The 12,742-nt window shown below is 40.9% G+C and overlaps 1 protein-coding gene across 1 annotated transcript in view; it reads left to right on the top strand.

Moving 5' to 3' along the window:
* Nucleotides 1-12,604, top strand: part of LOC125879409 (ras-related protein Rab-26-like) — an 84,908-nt gene extending 72,304 nt beyond the window's left edge. The window contains exons 6-9 of the mRNA XM_049561274.1: nt 5,849-5,914; nt 8,263-8,319; nt 9,195-9,271; nt 10,660-12,604. Coding sequence (XP_049417231.1) covers nt 5,849-5,914; nt 8,263-8,319; nt 9,195-9,271; nt 10,660-10,759 — 300 coding nt within the window. The 3' untranslated portion in view covers nt 10,760-12,604. The remainder of the gene's footprint in view (nt 1-5,848; nt 5,915-8,262; nt 8,320-9,194; nt 9,272-10,659) is intronic.
* The last annotated feature ends 138 nt before the right edge of the window (nt 12,605-12,742 follow it).

A 12,742-nucleotide genomic window follows, 5' to 3' on the forward strand; every position in this document is an offset into this window, starting at 1 on the left:
GTCCAGCTGCATCTGATTTGCAACACTATTTGGGTCCTTGCCATTTTGAGGGCAATGAGCAGAGAAATGTATCACCTCCTCCGCCGAAGTGCCACGTCATCACCGACATTCGGTTCCCTGAGCGTTTTGGTCGAGACCCTGATATTAGTCTTGAATAAAAGATGAACCCAGCCTAGTTCCTTCAGCCACTGAAGATATCAGACTTATTGGAGCCTGGTATTTAGCTGCTTGAAGCCCTGTTGTTCTAATGAACACATTTATTTGATTCTGTCTATAGTTTTGAAGTATTTACTAGAAGTGCTAGGATGCTATCGTGTCTGCCTTGATGTCGGTATGAACATCTGCAGTAGCTGGTCTTGCTCCAGACACTTACCATTGTTTTTTGTAATAATAATGATAATAACAGGTTGCACATTTTGATATTAATAATGGTTATGGTAATTCAAACCTTTGTACAAATGTAATCTAGTGTTGCAGTTTCCCACTGTGGCCACTGGAGGGTCGTGAATATTATGGTTTTAAATACATTCAGGTTTACGGTCAGTGCTACCTAACGGAAAGGCAGACACGATGCCATACTAAAGGGCAGTCCACACCAAAGACGATGACTGTAACGATAACTAGTTTTAAAAAATGTTCTAACTCAAGTGGATGGCAGAGTTCACACCACCAGCTGTCATGATGACGATGTGATAGATGAACGCTGAAAACACTCACAGCCAGTGGTGTAGGTAGCTGACAAGGTGAGTGAACTACTAGGTAGATGGTCAGGTTATTGAGGAGGAAGTGGGTATACTCTCCTATTTTTTCCAATGGCTTTTTTGCTGATAGGTGGGTATACTGCATAAGGCCAGAAAAAGAGGTGAGTGTATCTCATATACCTGTGTGTACCCTCAACTACACCACAGTCAAAATCAAGAACCATTCAGATACAATCGTAAGTGCTAATATTGTAGGCAACTGGACTTGCGTGCGTTTCTTGAAGATGTTTCGCCTCTCATCCAAGAAGCTTCTTCAGTTCTAAATGACTGTTGCAGGCTATGAACCCTGTGTTTAATGATTGTCGTTTCAGCTTGACGTAGAAGCTCTTTCAAACCATCTTTCCTCACTGGCCAAGATGTGCACATTGCTGTCCTCAAAGGAGTGTCCCTTCTCCTGTAGATGTAAGTGGACAGCAGAGTCTTAGGATCCCTCCCCAGACGACTTCACACCCATTCACCCCTAGTCCCACGTGAAACCTAACGACTCACATGGTGGCCAGGTGGGTCAACGACTCACATTGTGACCTTAACGACTCTGAAACTAAGAGCTCACGTGACCCCTACGACTCTGCAGGGGTTCCCACCCACACAGGGTTTATGCCCTGCAACTCTGTACCAGTCATTTAGACCTGAAGAAGCTTCTTGGATGAGAGGCGAACGTCTTCAAGAAATGCAAGCAAGTCCAGTTGTCTACGATATTAGCACTTATGATTACCATGACCTGGATGACTGAGACTCTTCACCGACAAGTTACCATTCAGACACAACAAAGTCTCCATCTTGCCTGCCATGTCCAGTAAACTTGAAAGCCTGCATATCTCATCTTAGTTCGGGAAACTGACTAATGACTTTTTTTTTTCTAATGTGGTTTTCCTCCTTTCTCATCCTGGACTGACAAACTGTAAATTGGAGCATAATGACACCCAGAGGTGATTTCTTAAAATAGGGTTGTCTCTCTTTATTATACAATGTTGCTGGAACTTTGTTGTCTATTACAGTATAATGGAAAAAGAAGATGACAAAGTTAGCAGCCCTTTAAGACTTCAGATCCGTGCGCTTAACATTTGTCCCTTCCACAGTGAAATAAAAACTGGTAGTCTGTGCACTTTTGCATATTGCGACTCAGTGTCAGATCAAGAAGCGGATTGAGAGAGAGACCCCCCCCCCTTCTTTTCTGCAGCCCTTTCCCTTTGTTTTCTCTGGGCATTTAGCAACAATTACACAAGTATTTGCATCTTTCTGTGTCATAGGCAGCCTAGTTTTATGACCATCTTTCCAGCAGTGAAATATTTCTTTTGCACTTCCAGTTGAAATTTTAGTAGAACTACAAGAACCAGCAGTGTTTCTTATATGTTTTATTTTGTTAGCAAGCAAGCTAGCCATCATCATTTGTTCAGATTCATTTACATACACAGAAGTAAAGCAGAGTCTCAGCTGACATCTTAAACAAGTCACTGCGAGATAAACTGATTTCAGTGCCATACAGTCTTTAATCCACATTGCTATGTGTGAATCTAATTTACAAGAGTGCAAGAGTAAATGTGACAGACGAGGAAAAATAAAGGCAGCTTTAGATATTAGAGATTCTACAGGGTTTTATCACTGTACATTACAGCCCCCCAGAGCCTCATATTTCAAGCCTTGTTTGCATTGTATGAATGAGACACTGACAACAGGATGTCACTGTTTGTTCAGCCTTTACAGAGATGTAATGACTCTCAATAGTAGGCTGTTCATCATGGTATCCTAATTTATGTGAGCTTGTTCACTCGTCAGCTATCGCCTTCTCAAAACTGGAGTCTCTTTCTCACGAGTAGATGTGCATTTGCTGAGGAAGTGTCTTTATTAACTGGGATAATTTTTTTAGTTTCCAGTTGCATTAATTTTGTGGAGGGCTGCACTGGTGGAGCCAAAGTCATTCCAGGTCCACCAGCACCTACGACACAATCAGTATAACTGCACCAACATTTCCACTCTCTTATTCAAATGGTAATGTCTAAATCACATTTACTGCATTGATCCATCTTTGCTGTCGAGTCATTCCACATGTCATCTATCTCCTGCACCATAAACAGCTCAGTGATCTAATTACAAGCTATGGTTCATCACAGCATATGGAGAGAATCACTCAGAGGCAGGCTGTCAGATTGTATGTAGGAGGATGAAAGTTTGCAATGGTTGGAGATAGATTAACAATAACCTCCTGTTACAAAGGTCAAATGTGCACAGTAATATGCAATGTGTTATTTTGACTGATACAAGTCACCTCACATAAACACAGATTATTTATAAGGGCTGTACAGAATTTAAAGATGAGCCATTTTTAAAGACAACGACCTTACTGAGCAACATGTGAATGATGGGAAACCTTGGCAGGAAGTTGAATTATGCATGAAGCAGGTAATTATAAATATGGAAAATGTTCCTCAGTTACATTTTGCCCCTTCAGCACTTTGTTGAAGAGCACCGGTGATGCAAATTCCAAGCAAGTCAACCCAATCTTCTCTCGGCTATCTCAGAATAGCACAGGGCTCAGCTGGAACTCTCTCTCTAAACGTCTCTAAATGTTCCTCTCAATGGGTCCTCCACCCCCCACAGTTGGAGCTCACCGACTTATTAAAGATCCTCTGGGCCACCATCTGGTCTTTTAAACCACCAAACCTCTTTGACCTCATTACATCCAACGCAAGCACGTCAAGTTGCAAACGAGATTCAGCATTGATTTCAGGGCAACACAATAAACTAGAGCAGAGGTGTCCAACTCATTTTAGTTCATGGGCCACATGCAGACTAATTTGAGCTCAGGTGGCTGGACCAGTAAAACCATTGCATAATAACCTATAAATAGCACCTCTAAATTTCACCTTTCTCTTAGTGTAAAGAGGTATAAGTACACTCTGAAGATGTTCATTTACAAAAACTCAACTCAAACTTATTTATAAAGCACATTTAACAACAACTCAAAGTGACCAAAGTGCTGTACAAAAGAAATACAATGCTAAAAACATATGAATGTAATTGTCAGGTACACAACTCACACATTTGGAGACACAACACACACAGGTACGCATCAGAGAAAGCCACATCAGCTCCAACTAACTAGCTAGCTTATTACCACAGTGGGTAGCTACTTTTTGTGAGTGGCTTTTTTTTTTAAACTGCCTATAGAAATCGCGATAATACTGTTACTGTGAATTATTTTGGGTTTGATAATCCTGTATTTAAAATCTGATATCCCGCTAGCCCCAGTAGAAAGCTAAATTACATTGGACAATAGCCAATGGGATCCGAGATCGCCTATTGGCCAATGCATTCCGCCTCTCCACACGTACAGTTAACCTGCCTCCCAAACCTGATTGATCAATACCTTTCCAACTACACCAGAATGCCTCCGATACCAAAATCTTGCCTACAGATTAATGATGATGATGATTGATGTTCAGAAGTAGACCACTCGCTGTTTGACTTGCTCCTGAAACCTGACACCCTTTAGCCTTCACAAGTGCATCAGTATTAGGTGTGCAGTGGGCCATGTTGGACCCTTTGGCAGCTGGTTCTTGCTCATTGGCCGTGTGTTTAACACCATTGAGCTAGAGGATTAGTTAAAGGACAAAATAAGTGTACAGTTGAACAATGTATGTAGAACAGTATAATTAGTTATTAGTAAAAAAGTAAACCAAAGTTCAGCTTATAGTACCTAAATTAAAGGCCAGATTGAAAGAGCAAAGTTTTATTTACGCATTTTCCTCCCTCTGTCTGCATTTATATCGTGTTTCTTGTTCCCTTTAAACACCGTTTAGCTAAATAAGGATTTAGAATGTAGCCCTGTCCCTTATGAGCAATAAGCCTTTTGACAGCCCCTGCAAAAGTGAGTGACTTACTGCATGGGTTCAATTTGCAGTAGAATGGCACGGCAGAAGCTGACTGAGATGCAGATCTTTTATTTATAAGCACCTGCGTGTGTGGGCAATGGTCATGCAATGCTAATCATACGAGCCTGTAGAGGGCCATGCATCATTCTGTTGGATGTGGAGTTGACTGGGTGAAGGCCTGGAGCACCAGAGTTTGATTGTGGGATGGTTTTGACTGCAGCTGAAGACTTAGATAGCCTGAGAGACGGTTTTAAAGATGGTGTGGATTAGTTCTAGATGGCTTTGTGAGCATCAAACAGGACAATGGAAGTTCAAATTCTTAGATTTTTTTTAAATGTTTTGTTTCATTATCTATTGTTTATAATAGAGATTTGTCTTTCTTAATCACACCGCTATTCAAAGGCAGCAGTGTCAACTCATTGCTTGTCTCATCTCCTGTTATTTAACTTGACCTTTGACTGGAGGTGACCCCGGTGAAATCCCTTTACAAACACCGAGTCATCACCAGAATTAATTACAGAGGAGCTCCCGGAGGGGGAAACAGCTCAGGAGTAGGACTACTATAGGGAAGGCTGATTGATCACCAGCCAGTCAGAAATCCAATGTGGAGTAATTCACTATGGGTACAATTAAGCTTTGTGCTGAGATGAGGGATATTATTTCAGCAGGAGGGGTGTGCAGGTGTCTGTCTGAGCTGATTAAATGCTCACCAAGCGTGAATGGATGGTGCAGGTGCTGTCGGAGCCCATACAGTTAGAAGTGCTGTTTGTTCGCCTGTAAAGCTTTATCACTCCCCTGTGTACGTACTGTAGTTAAAGCAGGATGGAGCAGACAGTGTTGATTAAACTGATGATGAGAGTTTGTTACAGTAACTCCCTCTCACAGTTTCTTGCTTTGATCCCTTTTATTTCTTTGTCCTTGCCTCAGTTTTTCTTCTTCTTTTTCCTGTTTTCATCCTCTAAATGCCGAAGTCGCTTTCACTCTCCTCTTCCTCTCTATTTACGTTATTAGATTTAATTCTCAGGCTTGTCCTTGACAAGTCCCAGACAAGGTTTTCCCTTCCCGGAGCCCTTTTTTATGTGTACTACATATTTCTTGTCTCTTATCTCAGGTCGTTCCTTTTTAGGTTTTCACACTCATAATGGTTTTCCTCTCATCTAACATCTACTCTGTCTTCCCCCCCTCTCTTGTCTCTTTGTCCTGTATTGTTACCAGGCATGGCTGACTGAGATCCATGAGTACGCCCAACAGGATGTGGTGCTGATGCTGCTTGGAAACAAGGTAAGGCATTGTGTGTAGACTGAAAAAAGTACTCTAGATACTCTAGTATGCACACTAGAGCTGCGTATCAAACTCCAATACTTTACAAAACTTTTGATACCAGCTTATGTATTAAACCATTGGCGGAAATGGTATATAAAAGTCTCATAATTCATATTTCATATTTCAAAGGTCTTCTTGCACAGAGTCCAGCATGTTTCTCTACAGTAGCCTAGAATAAACAAACCAAACACTGGTTCTAAATAGGGCCATTTGCATTTCCGCATCGGCCACCAGAATTCTCCCACACCCTTCACACATGGGAGTTTCAGTTGTTTGCTGTCTGCAACCTCACTGCTAGATCCCACTAAATCCTACACAATGGACCTTTAATGCTTTTTCTAATTCTCAGTTTACTTATTCTTTGATGAGGTATTTCTTGACTTGAGTAAACAGTTTGCTAATTGTAAAATATATCTTAATGAGGCAGAGTTCTCCTTATTACAGCTTTAAATTCAGGCAAAGTCAAATAGTGATGAATTTATGGGATAAGTCCGGCTATATATTTCAACAATGTCTGTATATTCAAAGTCTGATATAGCTTATTACTTTGTGCCTTAGACCTACCTCATTGTCCCAAGTCTATTATTAACGAGCGCTAATTCACAATAGCTGCGACAGTGTACGTGCATTCATCCATGTTTTGCCCCTTTTTGCCACTTGGCATGAACTGTAAATCAGCCGCCCTTTGGCTCATGACTCATCTCCCCACAAAATCTTGGGCAAGTCTGTGAATCCATTTGGAAGTGATGCACCTTTTTACAATGGGCCAGTCTCTTTGGCACTACGCCCTTTTAACCAATAGGCATGAATACAAACACACACCTTCACTCTCTCTCTCTCACACACACGCACACCATGCCAAATTTCAGCTTCCTATGGCAAGTACTGTCGCCGCCAAAGGACAGGGAATTTTTGTGGATCGCCCAACCGACAGCATGAGATATAGAGCTGCTAGTCACAGCTGACAACCTAATAGTGAGCCACACTGTTACACTGATTGACAGGTTCCTTCATTACAGTGAACGTGGACAGTGGTAGTTTATTTTAAGGCAATGCCGAACACCTTCTGCTCCCGTACATACTCCCGAGAGCAGTGGTTACCTACTGGTCTAGCCACAGGGTCCAGATTTCTCCTGAGTCATTAGTTCAAGGTCCACACAGTTTAATACATTCAGTGTCATACTTGGCCAGTTTGTTGAGCTAGTTTGCTGTCTCGGTCAAGTAGCTGTCCGTTAGTCACTCACTGTACAGCAGGAAAAAGCATTTTATAATAAAAACTCTGCTGGAAATTTACTGTACTTACATACAAAGTGTGTTTTTTTTATGAACTTGACACGACTCTTTCAGTCCATTCAGAATGGGCCAGTGACCCACGTTTGGTTGGTCACGTCCGTGACCAACCAGTTGGGAACCACTGCCCTAGAGCACCAAATGTCTACTAATCTACAGCTAAAAAAGTCCCCAACAAATGCACTGGTGACTCCTGTTTGAGGAACGTTATCTAACAACTGAAGTGCCCAGCTGATTTAAATGTAATAAAAGTATTTATTTGTCACTTTATAAAACATTTTCATCTTCAGTATGAACTTTTGGTCTTTGGGCTTCGTGCCACATACATGGTAGGGAAGTCGGAAAGTGTTGAGAGATAGACTAACACTTAGCAGAGTAACAGAAATGTAGAAAACAACCAGGCTTATCGTTTAAGAAGTTTGGCTCCTTTTATTGATTTAGAAAGGGGAAAGCAAATGTTCATGCTCCTCAGTGTGAGGTATTAAAGGTATTATCATTAGTAATGATACCCAACTCTAATACATACATGCAGATTATCAAGCGCTAGCTATATATGCTCAAGCACGACTACATTTTTTAAACCAACTTAAAGCTCAGTCAGTCGATCATTGGTGACTCTTCGCCTGATGGTATTTCTAAAAGTACAATCACTCTTGTTCATTTCAATCACACAAACATCTGACAATAACTCAACCTGATAATTTGCAAGTATCAGTGTCACACTTTTTTTTTTTTTTCCCAGAGCTGCCATTCGCATCCCTTCCTCTGAACAGAGAACAGATGTCTCTGCCTTGGAGCTCTGTCTTGTTTCAGTCCCCCACACTTCATATCGGTGCTTAATTAGCATCCTGAGAGTCAATCTTGACTCATTAGCCGCCATCAGACCTGAACACCAGGAAAAGGCTTGTATGTAAACTGTAGACAAATAGCGAGCAGATCTGCACGGTGGGTGGATGTTGTGGTTTTTCTCACCGATGCTGGTTCCACGTGTGACCTTGTTTATCTCGTCTCACCAGGCTGACGCCACTCACGAGCGGGTGGTGAAGAGAGAAGATGGCGAGAGGCTTGCAAAGGTGAATAATTGAGAATTTGCAAAAAATATAGGCATGATTTTCCCTGTGCAGATGCTACACCCTATAACCAAAATGTTTTCTTAGCACATCTTTTACAAGGGCTTGAGAGATTTCTCCTTTCATGTAATTTTCCAAAGGTATTTGTATGGCTGATTGAATTTCTGTGGCAGATCAGAAGATTATGAATATTACAGAAAGGCGGGATTATCTAGAGATCAGTGCTCACAGATTTATTTTTTCGCCCTGTGAGGAAAAAGTACCACCTGCAAACCAAAAAGATAGACAGATAGACAAATAAAGGCCAGACACCTCAGATGAATTACCTTCCTGTGGACCTTTGATAATGAATATTTATTGTACAGATCTCTAAAGGTTTTATGACCTTCTGCAAAACATTTATTCACCACGTCAGTCACAATCAGCTTCACAGTCCTGCTTGCTTCAATTGCACCACTAAGCACTGAAACCAGGAGCAAACATTTCCTTTGATCAGTCTCCCTAACTGTTGTCTCACAGCATGGCACACAAAACAAATAGCAGACAGCCGAGCGATTCTCCCCAGAAGTGGGAGCAATAAAGTGCAGCTAAGTAACTTAAGGCTCAGTCTGGGAGGGAAAAAAAGCACATCAGTTATCATCACTGCAGGCTGAGACAAATTCCCCTGCAGAGGGAAAGCTGGGAGACAAATTGATCACAACTGCACTGGATTTATCCAAAACAAACGACTTCGCTATTATGCTGGGAAGTTTCAGCTGTGAACTTTTTTGTGTGTGTCTTTGTCAGAGAAGCAGCAGCCGTCTGAAAAGTGTTCAATTATCATACTTATTTGAGGCTGCTGGGCGTAAAATGATGAACGTCTGACTTTGACTTTGCAGGAGTTTGGAGTTCCCTTCATGGAGACCAGCGCCAGGTCAGGTCTCAATGTAGAGCTGGCTTTCACCGCTGTGGCTAAGTGAGTATCATCCTCTCTGCAAGTGTTGTGGATCAATCTGATTGATGCTGTGTTCATGTAAAATCAGGGAGACGGCACACTGGATTTTATTTTAGTGGACAAGAGGGGGACAGTAACATTAGGAGAGGCTGGCATTGCTGATCAAACTTAGAATATTTTTACTTTTTGCCATCCTCCACGATTGAATTTATATCTGGGTGTTGCGTAGCTCCCACACACAAAGAATAAACCCGGGTGATCTGGAGATTACACAAAATTATAAACACAAAATAATTTTATTTAATACCATTCTATGTAAACAATACAGTATGTTTCACTGGCTATCCTGCCATTCTGTCAGACTGTTTGTTTTTCCTGTGCTGTCCAGACAGTGTTTTCTGTCTGCTGTCTGCCTGATTCCATGTGAACACAGCATAACTCATGTATTTTTAATCTACTAAATACTGACATACTCAGCTATTAAGATGAAGGTATGACAACACTTTGCTGTGATTAAAGTACATAAGAAATGTTAGTTTTTGACCTTGGAGATGGTTTAACAAAACATCCAAATCCAAACTCAAAAAAAATCAGGTAGGAAAAATAATTTGTGTCTGATAGATTGATTTTCCCCATCTTGTCTTTCTCCCTTATTGGAAAATCCAGAAATTTTGAATTAGGGCTGCCCCCGTCTAAGAATTTTCCTGGTTGAACCAGTAGTCGTCATTTAAGGCCATTAGTCGACAAGTTGCCCCCATGTTTACTACATTAATTTAATTATGTATGCTCGTCACACACTGAGCGAGCTGCCTGTTAATGACACTGTGGGCTAATGGGCATGTAGCTGCTTCCATGTTTCAGATGATACGTCATGTTTGTAGTCGACCAATGAAGATGAGTTTACATATCACCTTGGGTTCATCCTTCACCTTCTCAAAATGATCCCACACTTTGGATTTCCTGCCCGACATGTTATTAACTAGCCTGTGGAATAAGTCGTACAAGGCAAGGTGATAAGGTGCAGCTCCTAATAGAGTTTAACATTTGTTTGTTGTGGTTTGTTTTCTGCAACTAAGCGACCAATGAAATCTTGCTGACTAATTCCCTTTCTGGTCGACTATTAGGGGGGCAGCCCTACTAACAATATGCAAAAATATTTTTCATTTCAAAACTTTAAGGACAGGACCAGCATGTCTCCTACGTCATAGTGTCCAGTCACACATAGTGGAGGTCAAACTTCCATGTAGTATTAAGTGAATTCTCATTTGCTAAAATAATACATGTACTTTGAACATCTCAGTATCAGTTAATGAGTTCAGGAGTTAACTTTAGGTGTAAACTGATCATTTGTAGAATTAATGGCGGCTCCATTTCATTTAACCTCATCATATACTCTTCCTTTGTCTCAGGGAGCTGAAGCACCGGTCTATGAAGGATCCCAGCGAGAAGTTTAAGCTCCAGGAGTATGTAAACAAGGAGATGAAGAGCACAAGCTGCTGCAGGTCTTAAAGCCTGCCCTACTCGTTACCTGGATCTGAGAGTTTGTGTATTTGTGTGTATTTGTGTGTGTGTGTGTGTGTGTGTGTGTGTACCGCATTCATACCCAATGTGTTCATATTTAACCTGATCAGAGATGAGGAGTCAGCTCCAGCGAGGTATAAAACCTTTTTGTCCTTCTGTTTCTTCACGCTCACACCTCTCTGTCTCAGTCCACCTGACCTCCATCTGTTGTCCTGCACTCTCACTGCCCTACTCTACTTTGTATGTCCTGCTTTTCGCCATCCACCCCCTCCTGCAGCTGTTAATGTAGTCCCAGGATATGGTTTGCAGAATACAAAGTTAGATGCTACACACACCTCAGTTATCAAAGTGTAAGTTCGGTATTTTTCAAACTCGCTCCTCTTTTCTGATGTTTTTGTATTTAAGTGACAGCAATTTATGACACTGGTCTAGTATTAAGCGAGACTGCTGCAGCCAGCAATGGCTAAATAGGCTGATATTTAAACACTTGGGGCATGTTTGAGTCAATTTACGTTCACTAAAAATGCTTGTTTTTGCCACTGACTGGTTCGGACCATTAAGTGTCTGACACCTTATAAAGGATCCCTACAGAGACAGACCTTTGTGTTAAGGAGAAACATTCTATTTGTTTAATAAGGAACAGCCCCAAAATGGCGATCACCAAACCCACCAGACTCCATTTAAAAAAACAGTAATTTTATCATTGTCAAACACACTCCTTTCAGAGCTGAAACAAAATAAAACTCACAAAAACTGCTTTGGTTTGTCTTTCCACTTGTTAAACTATCACCAGCTGGCGATTTCGTGGCTGTTTCCAATTAAACAACAAGGATCTTACTCTTTTAAAAAAAAAAGGTCTACCTCTGTAGGGATTATGTCCATAAATTGTCAGACAATTAAAATAAAAATCTGAGCCTGTCCGTGGCAGAAGCAGCACTTTGAGTGGGTGTAAATCGACAGTACGGACATGCCCCATGTGTTTACACTGCAGCTTGTTTCAACACTGCCAGCTGCAGCCCTCTCACTCAACACTAGACCAATTTCAGAAATGGTTCCCGTAGTCACTTAGACACAAAAACGTAAGACAATACGGTCTAGGGTGAAAAATACTAAACTTACCTTGTAACTTATTAATGGACATTTCTTCCATAACCCCAGCATTGAATCAGACACCTACCTTTGCATTACCTCAAGTTATTTTATTGTGAAAGGATTTTATCACAGCAGAATTAATGGTCTTCTTGTAAAGCCATATACAGTATTCCTCACATCCATTTAAAATGTCACCATTTTATTTGAATGTTCTCTTCTTAACAACCGTGTGGATGAATGTTCCTATAATAGATGTACAGTGGCGTGTGTTTCGTCCATGGGTTCGGTGTTCATGTCACTTAATCAGCGGGCTCTCTGGAGCCACTTTAGCTCACCAGCATAAACTCAATCCAAGCATTTCCATGATTCAGCTGTGGATATATGGGAATATGTCTTACTTCTAGTTATTGATGTTGCCATTTTGTATACAAGGATATGAAGTAAATAATTGCATCGTTAGCCACAATAAGTTGTTTTAGTAGAATTCATGCTAGATCCAAACATGAAATATACAGTAGTTTAAACAGACTTTTAGAAACATGGCAGTGCATGAGTCACACCACTTCAACATTTTGGGGAGTTTTCCAATATTAGAGAATCAATGTTGAGTCTTGGAGAGCTCTAATGCAACCTCTTATTATATATATGATTTTGAAATTGTTATTTAAAGCATAATGTATATACTTGAGTTTTTTCTGCATGTAAAAAAGTTTTGAGGAGATTAGCACTTTAGATGGCGAATACGCATATGGGTGGGATTTAAGGGGGATACTGGGGGAGTAAAGACCTACAGTATGTCGACAATGTTACTTAAAGTATTGTATATGACACATAGATGTGTATATTTCTTTTTGTTTTGAATGTTTTATTTGTAGTCAG

Source organism: Epinephelus fuscoguttatus, linkage group LG19, assembly GCF_011397635.1.
Source record: "Epinephelus fuscoguttatus linkage group LG19, E.fuscoguttatus.final_Chr_v1".
NCBI lineage: Eukaryota > Metazoa > Chordata > Actinopteri > Perciformes > Serranidae > Epinephelus > Epinephelus fuscoguttatus.